The sequence below is a fragment of the Colias philodice genome, chromosome 31 (genome assembly GCF_061535455.1).
Source record: "Colias philodice isolate Cphi_HAF_F1 chromosome 31, ilColPhil1 Martin Lab GWU primary, whole genome shotgun sequence".
NCBI lineage: Eukaryota > Metazoa > Arthropoda > Insecta > Lepidoptera > Pieridae > Colias > Colias philodice.
The window spans coordinates 1,629,242-1,651,558 of record NC_143116.1 but is presented as its reverse complement, the minus strand read 5'-3'; the positions used below and the strand labels follow the sequence as shown (position 1 = coordinate 1,651,558).

Here is a 22,317-nt window from a genome sequence, read left to right as displayed (position 1 = left end):
TTAAATCTATACTAATATTATAAAGCTGAAGAGTTTGATTGTTTGTTTGTTTGTTTGAACTACTGGTCCGATTTGAAAAATTCTTTCGGTGTTAGATAGCCTATAGTTCGAGGAAGGCTATAATATATCATCACGCTAATACCAACAGGAGCGGAGAAATGCGGGTGAAACCGCGGGGAACATATAATATAATAATATAATTTAGATAAAGCGGTAATCCTGAAATCGTTATAGTATAGGAGCTATGAGCAAAATAAAATAGGTAAAAATTCGTTTAAAAAATTAAAAATAATTTTACATCATGTTGTAGCTTAATATGACGTTGTAATAATGTTGTATCACTTTTACAATTTTTTAAACGAATTTCTTACATATATTATTTTGCGCCTAGCTCCTATACTATAACGATTTCAGGGTTGCCGCTCTAGCTACATTATATTATATTTAATTAATTATCAGTCCATTGGTACACATTTCATTCCTGTCGATTGTGTTTTTAGTTCATACATTTTTGCACATGTCCTTTCAAGACTGTGTTCACGGGAACTAACCCGGTAGGTATTAATTCCCTTGAAAATGTAGAAATACGCGAAAAATGTATCATAAACGGCTGTAGCTTTTTGCATTAGCTTATAAGTTTGATTTTTTCACAGTTTCAAAAGACCATGGACACATAGACAAAAAAATAATATTCAATAATTGTCAAAAATCATGTGATCTATTCCTTTATAATATATAAGTATTAAATTTATCATGCATTTAAAGAAAATTATTTGTATGCTCAGAACTAATGTATTTTTAACAGTAACTGTTGCAAATTAAATCATGTACATATTTATATTTTTATTTTGTATGAGATAATATTAACTTATGTAAGTATATTTATAAATAAGTCCCTATAAGGAGTTCTATCGTCCTGTGAAAGTCACATTATAATAGATTCAGACATTCCAAAGCTTACGCAAGACAAACAGACAAACATTTAAAATGTTTTATCATCTACATAATTGTATTATAGTATAAGCACATAGTATTTACATCAAAAGAGCGAATACTCATTCTAACCCCACTATGTCAAATTATTTTAGTGTAAACAGGCGTAGAGCATTCTTTCGTTGTTCTAAGTGCGTTAGAAAAGATTATATGCCATGTTCTAATACTGAATATGTTTTCGTTTACACTAAAAGATCACGAAAGAATGCTCTCTCTCAAGTGCTTATACAGGATGTCCCACCGTTGGTATACTAAGCTCAAAGGAGGTTATAGTTTTGCATACGTTGAGTACGTAAAAAATACTTATAAAATTCCAGACGCATTTTTTTTCAAATAGATGAATTCTTAAAACTCTGTGTAGACCCCTAACAAGCAACCCGCCTAACTTTGCCACCCGCACGTGAGCTATCGTTTAAGATTATGTTTTCATCGATAAAATGCTCACATTAGCGAAGCGGTATATGCCGGCTGAGCCAAGCTAGAGAAGAAAACATGGATTTTAAGGAAAAATTTTGCAAAAAAATTAAGTATTTTTTACGTGATCAGTGTATGCAAAACTACAAGTTCCTTCGCGCTTAGTATACCAATAGTGGGACACCCTGTATACTTTCATCTAATACACTTGAGAAAATATAGTTATCTTAAAATGACACACAGACATTTAATTTTATTTTTATGTATTGGAATGGTATTATTAAGGATTCTGAGATGGAATAAGGGAAGACTGAATAAAATGTATATTTGTTTATTGAAATATATATTTATTATTGTTAATTAAATATTTAAACTCAGTACTGGAAAAAAAGAGCGTTTGTGCCGACACGTGTCAGAAGTAAAACTTCTTTGACAAGATTCAATGATACCGAAATCGTCGCCTTACTCCATGACGTGACCTTGAAATTTTACTCTCAACGCGCCTAAAGAAGTTTCACTTCAAAAAAATGTACTCAATCACTCAATCAATATGTTCCGTCACTCATATTTTAATGGGATGAAAATTATATTTCATCAAATAATGAATATGGTCAAGACTTAATAAAAATATAGCACTACTGGTAAATTTTAAAATATGTAATGACGTTTCAAAAGTGCTTCTATAAGAAGTCTAATTGAATAAATAAATGTTAGAGTTTGAGTTTACTAGCTTTCCACCCGCGCTTCACTCGCGTTTTCAAAGAAAAACCCGCATAGTTCCCGTTCCCGTGGGATTTCCGGGGTAAAACCTATCCTATGCTAAATTTCATTGTAATTGGTTCAGATGTATTTGCGTGAAAGAGTAACAATCATACACACACATACACATACATCCATCCTCACAAACTTTCGCATTTATAATATTAGTAAGATTCAAAAATTGTTTTTGAAGTGAAAACTTCTTTAGCGGCGTTGAGCACTTTTTCTGTAATGGGTATAAAATCTTAAACTCGCGTCAGGACACGTGACCTGATCGAAAAAGCGTAAGACGGATACCATTCCAAAATATCAAACATGCTGAACGTTAATAATCAAGTTTTCACTTCTGCCGGACTGCAACCCGTCTTTTTTTTGTAAGTATAAGTTAAAATAATTTAAGCGGTGCTCAAGGAAATTATTTGAATTGTTATCAAGCAATATGTTGAAATGTGAACTTGAGATTCGATCTTGTTAGAATTTATTTTGATAATAAATGAAATTGAGAAATATGTGTGTTTTATTCATTTATCATGTATTCAGTATTGGTTTCCTTTTTCCGTGTTATATCTTCTACTAGCTGTGCCATGTGGTTTTAGCCGCATAGCTCCGCTCCTGTTGGGTCTTAGCGTGATGATATATAAGCCTATAGCCATCCTTGATAATTGCAGAGCTATCTAACACCGAAAGAATATTTCAAATCGGACCGGTAGTTCCAAGCGCGGATCCAGGGGGGGGGTCACGGGGTCATGACCCCCCCCTGGGCTAGGTCCACGACCTAAGTGGACCACTAATTTAATATTAACTTTTTTAAATTAACAAATTAATACTGCTCAATATGATGTTTTTATTGAATTTTGAGACATAAAAGTAATATAGAACAATGAAATCAATTACAAACGGTAACGGAAGAGAATATCACAAAAATTATAGAAAAAGTTTATTAGGGTCGACCTGTGGTCGTAATTTAAGGACAAATAACAGGTTTTTCGATTTAAAAAAAAAACTATAACTGCGGAATAAAGTGTAATGGTAAAGTTGTATGTAATTAATTTTTTTTCTACAACTTTTGCTATTACACTTTTCACACAAAACCTCAAATATCGAAAAATCCCAGTTCGTGGATAAGACATAAAATAGCAATTTTTTTTTTCAAATGAACACTATTAAATACAGTCAAATTACAACAAAAAGTCGACCAAGTGCGCGTCGGACTCGCGTACCGAGGACTCTGAGCAAACATATTTTTTCATTATGTTGTACTATCTTACAATTTTGTTTAAAGGATTTTTTTCTTTATCTGTGCTTGTAAGTGCTTAAGTCGTTGCTTTTAACCAAATTTCAATCTGTGTTCACGGGAAGTACCTTGTAGGTTTTGATTGATGATTCCCTTGCAAGTAGTTGCGAAATAAAGAATTTGCGGCTCTAATTGCTTTTTCTTCAGATAGCGTTGACATAAATAATTTGAATTAAATAGTTAACAGATTTAAGTTATTATAGACCTGAGTTCTGATGTGAATATCAATTAAATATATTATGTAGACGTTCATGAGTAAAGGGATTGTAAGTTTAAAATTATTTAAAAATATATTTTTATTTAATTTAATTAAATAATTAGGGTTTTCGCAGTTATTACTACATCTGTGCTATAACACGATACTTTTTACTCAATTTCAAGACTGTGTTTACGGGACAGGGTGCTCCCTGCAGGTATTGATTCCCTTGCTAATGTCGAAATCCTACGGTCTAGGTCCCTTGATGCTGTGAAAAATTCAAACGTTTTAGCCAACGCAATCAAAAGATGCAGCTGTAATTGCTGAAATTTTTCGACACTCCCTAAGAAATCAAAACCTACAGGGTAGTTCCCGAGTACACAGAGTCATGAAATTTTGTACAATCAAACGTCTTATAACGCAGACTAGCTTACCGCCCGCGGCTTCGCCCGCTTTCTCTAAAACCTTATAAATTATATACTATTCCTCTTGAATCACTCTATCTTTAAAAAAACTGCACCGAAATTCGTTGCGTAGTTTTAAAGATTTAATCATACATAGGGACATAGGCACAGAGACAACGACTTGAGTTTACTAATTGCGAAAAGCATGAATTTTTCCTTAGATTATAATATAAAAAATATTTAAAAAAAAATTTAACGTACAACCCTGTTACTCACGAACGCTGACATGTATTAACTTGATATACATACCAAAAACTCAAGCCTAAAATACCTTTACGCTATAATAAAATCAAACTTCTATGTCAACGAATCAGAAGATACAGCCGTAAATGCCGAAAAATTTCGCAAATTTCGACATTCGCAAGGGAATCAAAACTCAAAACCTACAAGGTACTTTCCGTAAACTCAGAATCTTGAAATTCGGTACAAAGCTACATCTTATAGTAGGTACAGATACAGGCATAATTGCAAAAAATATATATTTTTCAAGTTTGTCTGCCTGTGAAGACCCTTTTTCTCAGGAGCGCGTATCAATCTGAAATTCATACCGAATACTCAAATCTACGGTTCTTTATAGCTGTGAAAAAATCAAACTTATAAGCCAACGCAATCAAAAGATACTTATGCCGTAATTACATTACGGCATTTATGCCGTAAATTATCGCAAATTTCGACATTATCGCAAGGGAATCTAAATCTATAGGCATTGTACTACTTCCTGTGAACACAGAGTTCTGAAATTTGGTTAAAAGCAATGTCAGCACAGATGGAGGAAAAATTGCTAAAACATACATTTCATGCTTATCAACATTCGCAAGTGTTGCCAGGAATCAAAACCTACAGGGTACTTCCCGTGAACACAGAATCTTGATATTTAATCTTTATTTAATAGAAACTTACGTCTTATAGCACAGATAAAGGAAAAATCGCAAAAAGCATAAATTTAATATTAAAACATATAAAAATGTTTGTACGGAACTCTTGGTTCGCCAATCCGACTCGCACTTGACCATTTTTTTTAAATCTACGTATCAATTAAATTACCAAAATATAGCTTTGAAAATTGACCACGTCTATGTGACCCCCCCCTGGCACTAAAGCTGGATCCGCCCTTGGGTAGTTCCTGAGATAGTGCGTTCAAACAAACAAATGGTCCCAGATCCCAGAGCCGTAAGACACAACTTATTTTCTAAAGCATATAAGTTTCGGTTCACAGTAGTCTCTAGTTGTACTTTTTAATATCTGAATGTTTGTGGAGCTCTACCAGCGACACCTGCGCCACCTGAGCCAAAAATTTTATCCGACGCTTTAAAGCGCGTCACACACGGTGAAGATACTATAATATTTTATCTTAAGATACTGTTCAGGGGTCTATTCTACAGGGGTCTTAGTACGCAATGACAAAAAGAAAAATGATGGTCCGAACGCTGATACCGGATGCGTTAAGATACTGTAATATAAAATATAACAGTATCTTAAGATAACATATTATAGTATCTTCACCGTGTGTGACGCGCCTAAAGCTCAAATATATGAACTTAATTTATTTTTGAATGTCTGATTTTTTTTTTGTATGTTTTCACACCGCTTTTGGTTAGCAGTAGCTTCCGCTTATAAGGAAAAAGCAAGCCTCAGACTTGGTTGCACCATATTTTAATTATACTTAAGGTTACTGTCAAATTTAACAGTAACGTTAACTTTAACAGTGAAAGCGAAATGGGTTGCACTAGCGTATTTTTTTGCATCGATCGATCGATGATCGAGTTATCATGGTCTCAACACTCTCAAGTGAAATGCCATCTCAATTTGTATATAACTTTAGTCCACTTAGTCTTTATGCTAAAAAATATACTAGAAAACTCAACTCAACTATTTATAATCTTAATTCAGTGTTTACAAAAAATGTGTAGAAAGATGTTTTATACAAAGCGCGTGGAAAGCTAGTCCCTACATATATGAAATCTCGTGTCACAATGTTAGTTACCATACCGAAACGGCTGTACCGATTCTTCTGAAATTTTTTGTGCCTACTGCCTATTGGGTAGATCTGAGAAATATTCAACTTTTTTTATCCCCTAACAGTGCATTTACATCAAACGAACATAGAGCTAGAGCGAGAGCATTCTTTCGTGAGCATTCTTTGTAAACGAAAACTCGTATTCAGTGTTCAGTATTAGAACATTGCAAAGAATCTTTTCGAACGCACTGAGAATAACGAAAGAATGCTATACGCCTGTTTACATTAAAATAATTTGATATAGATTGAGATTTGAGATATGTAAATGCACCGTAAGTGATAAGAGAAGGCAGAACAATGTTTACCAAATAGTTAGTAATAATATAAATAATGACGCATTTTTGCTCATTTGACTCTGTTCAATAAATATCTTTTGTTCGAACTTTAGTAATATAAAAAACAACCTTATACTGTGAGATGAGATTTATTTTGATAGCGTAAAAAGGAGTTGAGTTGAGCGTTCTTGTAGTAAATAGATACTCTTGTATTTCAATAGGAAAAATAAAAACCATATACATATATCTTCAATTATTTATTTCATTATTTACAAAATTATGCATTTTACACTTTTTCATATATTATAATTCATTTTTAACAGACAAGTTAAAAAAAAATATCCAGAAGCCGTGTAGCATGACCCTCCATTTCTTATGATCAGGCATTTTAATAAATTCACGAATATTTATTAATTTAAGTACTTGATCATCTAATAAAATAAATTCTGTATGTATGTATGTATGCACGACGCAGACGATTTCAGGCTGCACAAATTTCAAAGCGCCAACCATGACTCTCTTCATTTCTGTAAAATAAAAATTAGTAAGTAATTAATAAAAGTTTAAACAAATATACTTAGTTACTAGTAAATATAAAATTATTCGATCACAACGCGGGACTCGAACCCTGATAGGTGAAAGACGCGGGTTCGAATCCCGCGTCGCGATGATTTTTTTCAATTCTTTAAAAAATCTTATTTTTACGTATTTTATTGCTAACACTATATGTATATTAAATCATTTTGTTTATGCAATAGCCGCTGCTATGTCTTGGAATTGAATGAAATTTAGAATGGAAATAGTTTTTTATTCGACTGGTTGGCAGTGGCCCTGCCTTCCAAGCCAGAGGTCGTGGGTTCGATCCCCACCCGGAGCAAATATTTGTGTGATGAACATAGATGTTTGCTCTGTGTCTGGGTGTTAATCTTATATATAAAAATGAATCGCAAAATGTGTTGGTAAGCGCATAACTAAAGAACGGCTGAACCAATTTCGATAATTCTTTTTTTTCTATATTCCTTGAAGTACGAGGATGGTTCTTATGTAGAGAAAACGTAAACATGTACCACGGGCGAAGCCGGGGCGGACCGCTAATTATCTATATAAGTATAATTATTAATTATTTAAAGTTATATATGTATGTATGTATATCAGCCATCTGGTTTCCATAACACAAGCGAAAGCTTAGTATGGAATCAGATCGTGCCGTGTGTGAAAATTGTCCTGAAATATTTTATTTACTTATTTATTACTAGCTTTCCACCCGCAGCTTCGCCCGCGCAGTCAAAGAAAAACCCGCAACCTAACTATTTCCCGGGGTAAAAAGTAGCCTATGTCCTTTCTCGGGTATCAAAATATCTCCATACCAAATTTCATGCAAATTGGTTCAGTAGTTTAGGCGTGATTGAGTAACAGACAGACAGGCAGAGTTACTTTCGCATTTATAATATTAGTATGGATTTTTTCTTACCCTATGTTTCGCAGCTTCATGTGCCTTGAGAGATGCAAGCTGTGTGAAAGAGACACCACACTCGCATGCGTACGGTCTCTCTCCTGTATGTACACGCATGTGCACTTTTAGTACACCCTTACGCTGAAAATGTAAAAATAGATTTTTCAATGCTTGGAAACTTATTCGTCGAATAATGTATAAAACTATCATTCTAAAAACGTATTCTAATTGCCCGTATTTGACAGTTTACGTGACATTTAATATTATCGTGTAATACTTTATTGGACGGATAAGTTTTATCCAAGCATTGAAAAATCGGCCCTAAATCTATACTAATATTATAAAGCTGAAGAGTTTGTTTGTTTGAACGCGCTAATCTCGGGAATTACTGGTCTGGTTTGAAAAATTCTTTCGGTGTTAGATAGCTCATTCATCGAGGAAGGCTATAGGCTATATATCATCTCTCTAAGACCAACAGGAGCGGAGCACTGCTAGTAAAGTAATAAACATGGTAACATTTTAGATAATATATATTGAAAGTAAAATAATTAATATGTACTTAAAAACCTATGCCAAAATCATAATATACACAAAATAAATCGAAAAAGCAACGAAAAATGAAAAAAGTGTGTATGTGCCGAGCACACGTGTCAGAAGTGAAACTTTTTTAAAAGATGCAACGATACTAAAATCGTCGCTTTACTCCATGACGTGACGGTATTGCCAAGAGACGCTGTTTAAATCTTTGAAGAAATTTTACTTCTGACACGTGTGCTCGGCACACACGCTCTTTTTGATAATTTGGGTTGTTTTTAGCGCTTTTTATTAATTTAATAGGCATTTTCGGTGAATGAAACAATCGTAGATATATTTTTTTCAGTTTTGTTACAATTTTTTGCCATTTTTTCGATCCTTTTTATTTTTTTTGACACTTACACTAAACACTTTATCACAGATGTGGCACGTTGCGCTCTTGCTGTTTCCGCCAGGCAAGTGGGCTCTCCTTACGTGTAATCTTAAGGCATCAGCCGTACTGTACGCACGGGCGCAGTGCACACATCGTGACGGTTTCGGCGCGTTGTGAACGCTCGTCTGGTGCGTGCCTAACGTCTGTCGCGTTAGGAACCTTTGGTCGCATAGTGTGCATGCGTACCTTAAAACATTAATAAGGGTAGTATTTTCTAGTGTTTCATTTCAAGCGAGTAATTAATTTCATTTAAACGCGATTTATTCATTACTAGCGGTCCGCCCCGGCTTCGCCCGTGGTACTTATTTCGCAATAAAAGGTAGCCTATGTTCTTTCTCAGGGTCTAAAGATTATCTGTGCCAAATTTCATCAAAATCGGTCCAGTAGTTTATGCGTGAAAACCATACATACATAATTAAAAACCTTTCTTCTTTATAATATTAGTATAGATATTATTTTACCGACGTCTCGCACACTTTGCAGCGAGCGTGGTCACGATTAGACTAAGATGTTATACGTCTTGACGGTCATTCAAAAATTGCTAATTGTAAACTACCTCCACCTATTTATCCGTAGTTGATATGTGGAGTATTTTTCCAGTTGTTATATATGATATAATGAATAAATATAATGAATAAATCGCGTTTAAAATCCGTTAAAAATCTTAAACTTCTAAATGAATAAGGGTGCTTTTCCACCAATAATGTGCGAGTATTTTGTAAATAACCAATAGTATCGCTTCACGCTAAACACTTCATACTTCAAACTAAATGAAGCGATACTATTATTTCTTTACAAAAACATTCCTCGCTACACATCCTCGCATATTATTGATGGAAAAGCACCCTTAAATCCTTTTAGGGCTGATTTTTCAATCCTTTGTTAAAACTTATTCGTCGAATAATGTATAAAACTACCATTTTAAAAACGTATTCTAATTGCCCGTATTTGACAGTGTACGTGACATTTTAATATTATCGTGTTATTTATTGGACGGATAAGTTTTATCCAAGCATTGAAAAATCGGCCCTTAGACATATTATAAAATCGAAAGAATAGAATAAATGCGATTGTGGGGGAGTGGTCAGGCGTCCCGGTAAGGTAGGGGACGCAGGTTCGAATCCCGCTGAGTGATCGAAATTATTCTATTCTTTAAAAATTTATATTTATAAAGCATTCGGATGTTATAAAACTAAAACATCAAATTCAGTTTTATCTAGCTTTTCACTTAACAAATTATTTAAAAACTTCCTCGAGAACCTCGCCATCGATTTATGAAAATAGAATTTTAATCGGTTCATTCGATTTTGAGTTTATCACGTACATACAGACAGGGAAAACTTTGTAGTGACTATAATATGAATAAACTTTTACCAATAATTTATATTAGAATATCACTCAAGAAACGCTTAACAAATTATGATGTGATTCGCAAAACAATAAAATATACTTACTTATATTGTGAAGGATCACTGTGTTTCTTTGTTTTGTACAAATGCTGCTTTAATGCCTCCTGAAATGAAATATTTTTATTTCATAAAACATATTCATAATAATAAATAATAAGGATCGAAACAATTATAACAATAAAATAATAATTTAATAATTAAAGAACAGAGATTATACTCCAAAAAATAATAAAAACCCTAACCATAATACTAATGTAATGATTTCTTATTCATAGACATAAGTAGTACAAAAATATATTTGGTTCTAACTTCTAAACACATGCATTAATGAAAAAAAATATCAGCCACACATAAGGAACACAAACGAAAACATTCCAAGCATTTTTATCCATTCGTGAAACAAAAAAAAACACGCCAAAATAAAACTAAATCCTTATAGCTCACCAACTAAAAAAAAGAAAACATTCAAACATTCTTATTTTAAACGCCAGTAACCAATCATATGTCAAAACTTTTGCCAAACAAAAGAAAAAAAAGAACACGCCATAGACAAATTAAAAAAAACCGCTAAAGCTCACCATTCAAAACGCGCCACAGAAAATAATCTCAAACAAACAACTGTCAAAACATTCGCCACATATAAAAAAAAATAAAACCCCTAAAGCTCACCACTCACCATCGAAGTGAACATAGCGTCACACTCCACGCAATAAAAGTCCTTATCTATATGGACAGAGCGTATATGTTTGTGTAACACAGATTTGTATATAAACGTTCGGTTGCAGTGTTCGCAGTGATATCGATTCTTGTCGTCATGGCGACTGGAAAACAAGTATATTTTTAATTATGTTAATTTAATATTATATGATGATCATAGAAATTAATGTATGGAATATGAAAAACCATGAAAAGTTGTCGCGTAAGAATCATAGGACAGTTCTTTGGCATCAATAATATTATTTTGTAAAATTAAAATTTTAATAGCTTTATTAAAAGAGATTGACAAGATTTTAAAAGAGCAACTACGGAATTTCTTCCCCATAGATACTGCTGATTAAAAATATTTTATGACGATTCAAAAGTGCTTCTAGAAGAAGTATCGAATAAATATATGTTTGAGCTTTATGATAATGATAATTAGACATCGGATTATATGCATTTGCATATTTGCATATGCAAATGCATAAAACTCTCTAATTACGGCGTTAGTGCATATTTTAGCCTTTTTCCCCAATCGTGCATATTTCGTTAAGTAGCGGGAGTTTTGATTGGTCGACTAACCTTTAGTAGCCAATCAGAACGCTCAGCGAGTAAACAAACCCTATTTTGGCATGGTAAAATGGCAAAAAATTACAAAATGGGCTCCATTTTAAGTAAATTTTGAGCCATTCAAAATAGGGCTAGATTACCCTTTTGGGGCTAAAAACTTAAAACACGGGTTGAATTCCAAAAAAGGGCTAGATTTAGCCCGGAAAGGTCTAAGGTGGCAACACTGGGCTCGCGGGTGACAAACGTCACAAATTTGCGCTCGAAAATTTGGTAAAAATGCTTAATTGTATATTGGCACAAAAACTATACTTAATTTCAAGAAAATTTCAATGTTTTGTACAATCTTTGATTTAAATATATAAAAATAATAAAGGTTTTTTGATTTTTTATTGTGCATATTTTAGGCATATCAGTCGTTTTTAGTGCATATTTCGGCCTTTTTTAGTGCATATTTGCATGCATATTTTGGCATTTTATTAGTGCATATAATCCGATGTCTAATGATAATCATAGAGATTAGTGGCCTTACTAATAAAAAGTTAAACAATGGATAAATTTCTACCATTTTCTACCAAAGCTGTGTCCTGCTCTTGCTCACATGAAACGTCAATCATAAAAACAAGACAGGTTATTGCAATAACTAATCCATTGAATAGCGAATGGGTAACATTTTATTAGAAAGCTTTAAAATTTTACATAGTACATAATATTTGTAATTTGAAATGGTAGTTTAATACGTTATTCGATGAATAAGTTTTTTAACCAACGATTGAAAAATCAGCCCTAAAACTCATTAAAATTATTAAAAATTTAATTTTAATAAAGAATAGTGTTAATATTATGATATTCATAGTAGTGATGATTCAAAACTTACCTAGTATGTACTCTTAATATTTCCCGAGTCTTAAAAGACCTCCCACATTGGTGACAAGTGTGTTTCTCTTTACTCACATGTATTTTAACATGTCGCTGCATAACTGTACGCTTGCTGAATCAAAAAAAATAATTGAATTATATAGTAGTGAAGTCCCATGTCCTCAAGTGGGGTAAGGGATGCATTATACATCTGTTTCACTGATCGATTTTCTTTAGGGACAAGTAGGTGATCAGCCTTTTGTGTCCTGCCAGACCGAGACATTTTTTTTTCTTCGTCTCCACCGGGAATCGAACCCGGGACCCCTCGGTGTTACGCTCACGCGTCAACCAATGTACCAAGGAGGCGGTCAAATTGAATTATATAGGTATCTTGAATATTGGTAAAGATAAATTTTAAACTTTAGATACATAAGATGTTATTATTTCAGAAAATCGACTCAGAAAAAAATATTCAAAATCGTTTGAATGTTTCGTGCGTTTAATAAATAAAAAAACATTTTTTATTAAAAATATCTCACTTCAGCCATACCCACACAATGTAATATCCAAATTTTACTATTCTTACTTCTACTAGATACTTACTAATATTATACTACTATCTACTCCTAACTACAACTAAGGGCCGATTTTTCAATGCTTGGATAAAACTTATCCGTCCAATAAAGTATTTACACGATAATATTAAAATGTCACGTAAACTGTCAAATACGGGCAATTAGAATACGTTTTTAAAATGGTAGTTTTATACATTACTAGCTGCTCCGCGCGGTTTCACCCCCGTGGCTCCACTCCTGTTGGTCGTAGCGTGATGATAATATATAGCCTATAGCCTTCCTCGATAAATGAGCTATCTAACACCGAAATAATTTTTCAAATCGGACCAGTAGTTCCCGAGATTAGCGCGATCAAACAAAGAAACAAACAAACAAACTCTTCAGCTTTATAATATTAGTATAGATTCGACGAATAAGTTTTATACAAGTATTGAAAAATCAGATCTAAATACATTTAACTATTAACTACTACTAACTACTTACTTGGTAGTGAATTCGCATTCCTTGCATTTATACTCTTGCATAGAATCTGTATGTACAAGCGAATAGTGTTCCAATACATGTTGTCGAGAATGACGGACTATGTTGCAGATTTTACATTTGTACCTATAAAATATGAAATAAAATAAAAAAAGACGGGTTGCACTGGGGGAGTGCCGGCAGAAGTGAAAACTTGATTATTAACGTTCAGCATGTTTGATATTTTGGAATGGTATCCGTCTTACGCATGGAATATAAGGGCTAAAAAAAAACCGTCTTACGCTTTTTCGATCAGGTCACGTGTCCTGACGCGAGTTTAAGATTTTATACCCAACGCCGCTAAAGAAGTTTTCACTTCAATTAATGTAGTTTAAAAAAAAACGTGTGCGCCGAACACACGTGTCAGAAGTGAAACTTCTTTAGCAAGATTCGACGATACCAAAACTCTCGTATACTCTCAACGCGCCTAGAGAAATTTCACTTCAAAAAAAAAACTAACATGTTTTGACAATTTTGTAATTAGAAATGGAATAAGGCAATGATTTTGGTATCTTCGCCAAAGAAGTTTCACATCTGACACGTGTGCTCGGCAAACACACTTTTTTTTATTTTTAAAGCAAATTAAATATATTATGTGGTTGTGGTTTCGATTCCCAACCGGGGCAAATAATTGTGTGATGAACATAGATTTTTTGCTCTGTGTCAGGGTGTTAAATATCTATATAAGTATTTATTTAAATTAAAAATAAATATGTATGTTTAAACATATCAGCCATCTGGTTTCCATAACACAAGTGAAAGCGTAGTATGGGATCAGATCGTGCCGTGTGTGAAAATTGTCCTGAAATATTTATTTATTTATGTATTTAATAATACTTACTTAGTTGTATGCGATTTGATATGACCTCTCAATGATATAGTACTTGGGCAGTATTGGCCGCAAATTTCACATAGATGAGCGCCATTTTTCTGTAAAAAGTAACATATTTATTATTATTTAAAATTCGCATAATATTTCGTGACAAAAATAGTTCATTTTTGTAGATTCTATTTTATATTTTGGTTTTATGGCACTCAAAATTGGCATGCTGTTTTTCTAAACATTAATTTAAAAAAAATAGGAAAAATTCAATCACGCGGCGCGATTCGAACCTGCGTTTTTCCGCTATTTGGAGGCGAAAATGTAAAAGCATTTAAACAAAGGCAAGGATTCTTGGCAAGGAGCATTAAAAAATACGAATTTTCTTAAAATATATGAAAATAAAAAAGAATAACTAATTAAAAAAAAGACATGTGGCACTCGGCGACTGCCCCGGTAAAGCTATTGCATGCTATGCCTTCAAGCCACTCCGAGCCCGTCGGAGTGGGGAGCGTGAGGTTTTTTCGTTACGGAATTTCTCGATTCGGTCCCCGCGCTCAAGGCCCGCGATAGAAGCTATGCAATAGCTTAATGAATGAATATAAATAATAATTAGAGTAAATAATAAATAAAATTTTAATATACATAATACATACCGGTGAGTGTTTTTCCAAATGCGACAAAAGAACATCTTCGAAATTAAAACCTTTTACACATTTTTCACATTTGTACGGCGCCATATTGTATTTTTCCGTTTTTCGATTCGCTTCCATTTCTTCTAGAACCTTCGAAATTTATTTGAAATGAATTAAATTTATTTGTCCATTTTATGTTTTACAATAAACTAAGTGAAATACTTGAAATTATTTTTTGAAAGTGAAACTTCTTTAGACGCGTTGAGAGTAAAATATCAAGCCGCATCATGACAATATCGTCACGTCATGGAGATTTAAGGCGACAAGGCGACGATTTTAGTAGCTTTGAATATTGCTCAAGAAGTTTCACTTCTGGCATGTGTGCTCGGCACACACGCTATTTTTTATGTTTGTAAGTTTGTGAGTGTTTTTCCAAATGCGACAAAAGAACATCTTCGAAATTAAAACCTTTTACACATTTTTCACATTTGTACGGCGCCATATTGTATTTTTCCGTTTTTCGATTCGCTTCCATTTCTTCTAGAACCTTCGAAATTTATTTGAAACTAGCTAACAACTTTGTCTAATACCTAATAAATTATATACTAAAACCTTCCTCTTGAATCACTTTATCTATTAAACAAAACTGCATCAAAATCCGTTGCGTAGTTTTAAAGATTTAAGCATACAAAGGGACATAGGGACAGAGAAAGCGACTTTGTTTTAAACAAGTACTATGTAGATGAGATGAAATGAAATAAATTTATTTGTCCATTTTATGTTTTACAATAATTATTGTACGACATGACAGTGGGTCCCAAGCTAAGTGAAATATTTGAAATTATTATTTTTTTAAGTGAAACTTCTTTAGGTGCGTTGAGAGTAAAATTTCAAGCCGCGTCATGACAATATCGTCACGTCATGGAGTAAGGCGACGATTTTAGTATCTTTGAATATTGCTCAAGAAGTTTCACTTCTGGCACGTGTGCTCGGCACACACGCTATTTTTTATGTTTGTAAGTTTGTATAAGTGAAACTAATGAAGGTGTTACAAATCACTATTATTTACTTAACCATGACAAAAAATATAAATTATTACTAGATTTTCTCCCGCGGCTTCGCCCGCATTTTCAAAGAAAAACCCGCATAGTTCCCGTTCCCGTGGGATTTCCGGGATAAACCTATCCTATGTGTTAATCCAAGTTACCCTCTATATGTGTGCTAAATTTCATTGAAATCGGTTTAGTAGTATTCGCGTGAAAGAGTAAAGCCGCGTATAAATTAAGCGCGGCAAACCATCGAACATAGGCGCGCGCGGCGGCTGCGCACTATGTAGACGGGATCGCCGCGCGCGGCGACGCGAACATTGCCGCGCTCGAACGTGCCGCGGGGCGATCCGCTCGCTGTCGGTTTTTGAGACCGCATCAAAGGAGCTTCAGGCGTTCGCTCGCGCGCCGTGTGGACGGTTTTTAGTTTTGGTGATTCGGCTCGCGCGGCGTATACGTAAAAATGGACAACGAAAAGTGCCGTTTACTACTACAATTGTATGGCGCTAATGAATTTTTGTGGAACAGCAAATCCTCCCAAATCCCAATACTACAATAAATACCACAATTAAGTTTCACGCCATATAGCGATCTATTTACTAATTTTTTCATCCACCAACGCCTTTTTCTTTTATTTTTTTTTTTACAAATAAGATGGTGAATCACAATGAAAGCGCGTCCATACTCAAGAGTGAACACTGAACTAACCGCCGCGGTCTGTTCGTGATGGATCGCCTGCCGCGCGCGGCAACTACGTTCAACTTAAAATATATCTACATATTGACTCGCGCAGCAAATGAACGTCAACTCTGGTCGAACATAGGCTCGCGCGGCTGCCGCGCTTAATTTATACGCACCTTAACAAACACACACATACACATCCATCCTCACAAACTTTCGCATTTATAATATGTATTAGTAGGATAGGATAGTAGGACTAGTTTTCCACCCCCGGCTTCGCCCGCTTTGTCTAAAACCTAATAAATTATATACTAAAACTTTCCTCGAAAACCACTCTATCTATTAAAAAAAACTTCATCAAAATCCGTTGCGCACTTTTAAAGATTTAAGCATACATATAGGGATATAGGAACAGAGAAAGCGACTTTGTTTTATACTATGTAGTGAAGTAGGATTATGATCTTACCTGTTCTTTAGTCAACTTTATGACAGTATATTCGTCTGTCTCTCTAACCATTCTTGAAGAGAATCCATTTGGTATTGTTGTTTTATTTTTCTTTTTACGCTTATTTTTGTATATTTTTTTATCAAAACACCCTGTAGGTGTGACATTTATCTCCTGAAATGTAATAAATAGCTTAATAAAATGTGTGGTGATTATACTAGCTGCGCTTCGCGGTTTTACGTGCGTGGCTCCACTCCTATTGGTCTTAGCGTGATGATATATAGCCTATAGCCTTCCTCGATAAATGGGCTATCTAACACCAAAATAATTTTTGTAATCGGACCAGTAGTTCCTGAGATTAGGGCGTTCAAACAAACTCTTCAGCTTTATAATATTAGTATAGATGTAGGCTTTGTGTGTATCCAGACTATAATCTATCAGTGTAGAAAATTTTATACAAATCTGATGAGCTGTTTTTGTGTGATAGTAATAAATATTCATTTAATCGGTTAGTCTTTTTTATAAATTCTGTTATTCGTCAGTTCATCGCTTATTGTTTGTTCATTTCTTTGGTTACTAATTTTTCCATTTTAATTTATTATATAAAGTTTACTAGTGGTCCGCCCCGGCTTCGTCCGTGGTACATATTTCGCAATAAAAGGTAGCCTATGTCCTTTCTCGGGTATCAAAATGTCTCCATACCAAATTTCATGCAAATTGGTTCAGTAGTTTAGGCGTGATTGAGTAACAGACAGACAGACAGAGTTACTTTTGCATTTATAATATTAGTATGGATTTGCAATATATAAAAAAAATTGAAATTTTTCTATTCTTTAAAAATTGTATTACATTATATATATTTTTATAAAAGTGGGTTGTTTTATTTATTCGAGCATACTCACAAAATCAATATCTTCCTTAACATCAAGTTCTTGTAAATTATCCACACTGTTTTCTTCTTTTAAGCTACTAATGTTCAAATGGTCTGATGTTTCGTCTTCAAGCTGTAAAAATAAATTACTTATCATACTTAGTGTGCTTTGAATTTATAACTATACTAGCTGCGCTTCGCGGTTTCACCCCCGTGGCTCCTCTCCTGTTGGTCGTAGCGTGATGATATATAGCCTACTAGCTTTCCACCCGCAGCTTCGTCCGCGCAGTCAAAGAAAAACCCGCATAGTTCCCGTTCCCGTGATTTCCGGGATAAAACCTAACTATTTCCCGGGGTAAAAAGAAAGCCTATGTCCTTTCTCGGGTATCAAAATATATCTATTCCAAATTTCATGCAAATTGGTTCAGTAGTTAAGGCGTGATTGAATAACAGACAGACAGACAGAGTTACTTTCGCATTTATAATATTAGTATGGATAGCCTTCCTCGATAAATGAGCTATCTAACACTGAAAGAATTTTTCAAATCGGTCCAGTAGTTCCCGTAATTAGCGCGTTCAAACAAACAAACAAACTCTTCAGCTTTATAATATTAGTATAGATTTACTAATTGTGGCACGCGGCTTTATCCCCAGACGAACCCACATGCTAAATCAAGTATTTCTGTAACTCATGTGTTAATCTGATGTATACCGGGGTAAAAAGTAGCCTATGTCCTTTCTCGGGTATCAAAATATCTCTATACCAAATTTCATGCAAATTGGTTCAGTAGTTAAGGCGTGATTGAATAACAGACAGACAGACAGAGTTACTTTCGCATTTATAATATTTAGTATGGATGAATAAAAATAGGTAGTTTTATTTATTTGAATATAACTACTCACAAAATCAATATCTTCCTTAACTTCAAGTTCTTGTAAATTATCCACACTATTTTCTTCTTTTAAGCTGTTAACATTTAAATGGTCTGATGTTTCATCTTCAAGCTGTAAAAATAAATTACAACGGGTCACCATGAAATTTGACTTTGATTGCAAAGCATTAAATTTCGTAGTTTAGGTCGTAATTAGACGGAAAAAAAATATATGGCATGAAAAACTTTGCTTTTGTGCTTAGAAGACTGATTGAACGAAATTTTAAAAAATCTCGGATTTTAATTTTTGATTGAAAATAAAACTATTGAAATAAAAATGTTTATTATTTTTATTAAGTTTTACTATCAAATTAGCTTACAGAAAAGTGGAAAATAACTTAAAAGTGCACACTTTTGCTTTTTCTTTTATGTTCATAGCTACTTTCTCTCAATAAACCCCAAATATAGTCGCCCATCATGTTTTCATTGTATTGGCCTTGATAGCGTTGTTCAAAATTCATGATGTCCTGATGGAAACGTTCTCCTTGCTCTTCGGAATAGGCTCCCATATTGTTTTTAAATTTATCCAAATGAGCATGCAGCATATGTACTTTTAATGACATCCTGCAGCCCATGGCCTTAATATTTGTAATTGGAATTTGCCTTACCTTCCAAACACCATTTACAATATCTACAAGCAACATGTGGAGCCCATGGCTTATCTTGATTCCGTACAGGACAGTCAAAATATGCTTCATAGGCTTCACAGAGAACGTGAGATGTCTTTAGTTCATATTTCACGTCTCGAACTTTAATAAATTGACCACATATAAAACAAAATGCATTAGCATCTTATTTGCACTTTCGTGACGACATTTTAAGTTATTCTGGGCTTGTAAATAATACAAAATGGTTGTTTATCACTCGGGTGCCATCTAGCGGCACAGTGTAAACGTTAATATCCCACTCTCACCACGCGGTCTTTTTAAAAAATTAAAATTTATGAAAAAATTGAAAAATTTGTATTATTATTATAACTATCACAAAAGCAAACTTTATACCGAAAAAAGGTATTTTCTTTTCGTTTTTGTGCATAACTAACTGGAAAATAATAGTATAAACTTTAGGACAAAGAACGAAAATTTTTTTGTCGAGTCGTGTTATTTATCATACTTAGTGTGCTTAGAATTTATAACTTTAATAGGAAGGATGTTTTCATTGTTTAGATGCATGTTGAAAATAAATTATTTTGATCAGTATAAAAAACACAAAATATGCCAAATAAAAAATAAGACGTGTGGCACTCGGGGACTGCCGCGGTAAAGCTATTGCATGCTATGCCTTCAAGCCACACCTCCGAGCCCGTCGGAGTGGGGAGCGTGAGGTTTTTTCGTTACAGAATTTCTGGATTCGGTCCCCGCGCTCAAGGCTCGCGATAGAAGCTATGCAATAGCTTAAAAAAAATTTGCCACATTTTAACATGACAATCCCAAAGCGCAAATAGCCTTACTTCAATTTTTTACGTATAATATCGCTGATTAGCAAGGTTAAAATAGGCATGAGATAACATAAGTTAGAAAATATCACACTCATATGAACACACTCAAACTAACTCAAACCAACTCACCTCACAATTATCGCTATTATTGCTCAATAAAATCAACGGAATGTCATCATCGAATACATCATCTTCTTCTTTAATCATCAACTCATCACCCAAATAATAATGTAGTTCTACACTTGATGTTGACAAATTGTGTATTGCTTTCATTTCTATTGAACTATCCTGGAATTGGAAATTCATACAATTTATTATTTTAATCACTACATAGTATAAAACAAAGTCGCTTTCTCTGTGCGTGTGATAGTTTTTGTGCGTTCTGCAAAATTTTGTACAATCCTAATCCAAGTATCCAGAAATATCACAAAAAATAGTTCAGTGTTATTTAAAAATCGTGTTAACTTACATAACTTTATTTGTACAGTCTCTATCACTACATAGTATAAAACAAAGTCGCTTTCTCTGTCCCTATGTCCCTTTGTATGCTTAAATCTTTAAAACTGGGAAACGGATTTTGATGCGGTTTTTTTTAATAGATAGAGTGATTCAAGAGGAAGGTTGTAGTATATAATTTATTAGGTTGCAGACAAAGCGGGCGAAGCCGCGGGCGGAAAGTTAGTTTTAAAATAAAAAAACACGAATTTCAAGAAAAACTTTGGTTTAGTCAAGAACGTAAAACAAGATGACCCTTTTCCTTAAAAATATTATTAGCGAAACAGATCATTAAAAGGAAACATTTTTTCAATACATAAAATTCTTGTACTTATCACAGTTTTTGGTGATCAGATTTTTTCAAAATGGTTTAACCATTTTTTTAGGAATATTATGTATATAATAAATGTAAAAATATATATTTACCATGTTAAAATTATTCATAAGTTGTTGAGCAAGCTCACACTGCTTGATAAATTTGTTAATTTTGTTTAAGAGAGTTCTGCAAAATATGCATATGAACATTGTTTCTCCGATGCAGTCCTGAAATAAAGGTATTAAAAATCTATACTAATATTATAAAACTGAAGGGTTTGTTTGTTTGTTTTAACGCGCTAATCTCGGGAACTACTGGTCCGATTTGAAAAATTCTTTCTGTGTCAGATAGCTCATTATCGAGGAAGGCTATAGCCTATAGGCTATATATCATCACGCTACGACCAACAGGAGTGGAGCCACGGGGGTGAAACCGCGCGGAACAGCTAGTAGTAAATAAAAATAAAAAAAGGTAGTGTCAAATATGATAAAAAGATATGTATAACAGGGAATTAGTCATTGGGAATTAATTACACTTCTAACATAGCGAAGTAAAGGCTAAGTAACGCTTTCCACTATCACTATCACTACATAGTATAAAACAAAGTCGCTTTCTCTGCTCCTATTTCCTTATGTCCCTTTGTATGCTTAAATCTTTAAAACTACGCAACGGATTTTGATGCAGTTTTTTTAATAGATAGAGTGATTCAAGAGGTAGGTTTTAGTATATAATTTATTATGTTGTATTATATAAAATTAAACTAACAAAAAACATACCTTCAACAACAGTCTATTGTAAATAAATATTTCCTCATGGTTCATGGGTTTTAACTTGTACTTTGTGGATAAACAAGCGCAACAACCATTTAGAGTTGTTATTCCTTCCATTTTTAATACATAAATAATTAATTAATAATGAAATCAGTTCAAATTGCAGCCAAAATAAAAATAAACAATATGTCAATAACGTGCTTTCTGTCAAAAAGTAGATTGGAAATGTGTCAAATATTTTTTTTAACATATTTCCTTTGCCATTTTACGAAAAAGAAAAAAAAATTGAGGAATCGGTTTTCACTGCCAATTTTGTTTTGCTTTCAAAGTTTATTTAGGTATATTCTGCTTTACTCAACTCCTATCCTGAAAATATATACGCACACTATAATAAAAATTCGATTTCTAA

General features: G+C 33.6%; 1 protein-coding gene across 1 annotated transcript; it reads right to left on the bottom strand.

The window, feature by feature from the left end:
* Positions 1-6,660: 6,660 nt before the first annotated feature.
* LOC149475060 (uncharacterized) lies at positions 6,661-22,115 on the bottom strand. The gene is made up of 15 exons (XM_089713943.1): positions 21,915-22,115; positions 21,249-21,365; positions 20,457-20,615; positions 18,861-18,962; positions 17,989-18,090; positions 17,108-17,260; positions 14,936-15,064; positions 14,301-14,389; positions 13,424-13,546; positions 12,385-12,498; positions 10,918-11,062; positions 10,287-10,345; positions 8,802-9,018; positions 7,884-8,006; positions 6,661-6,939 (listed from the first exon to the last, which is right to left on the bottom strand). The coding sequence occupies exons 1-15, from the start codon at positions 22,023-22,025 to the stop codon at positions 6,934-6,936; spliced, it is 1,749 nt and encodes a 582-aa protein (XP_089570069.1). The 5' UTR covers positions 22,026-22,115; the 3' UTR covers positions 6,661-6,933.
* Between the last annotated feature and the right edge of the window lie 202 nt (positions 22,116-22,317).

Excerpts from the sequence above, each read along its gene's own strand:
- LOC149475060 (XM_089713943.1), bottom strand. The coding sequence starts at position 22,025 with ATGGAAGGAATAACAACTCTAAATGGTTGTTGCGCTTGTTTATCCACA. Across the intron at positions 21,366-21,914 it reads ACAATAGACTGTTGTTGAAG|GACTGCATCGGAGAAACAAT; the intron begins GTATGTTTTTTG and ends CCTTTATTTCAG. Across the intron at positions 12,499-13,423 it reads GAATGCGAATTCACTACCAA|CAAGCGTACAGTTATGCAGC; the intron begins GTAAGTAGTTAG and ends TTTTTGATTCAG.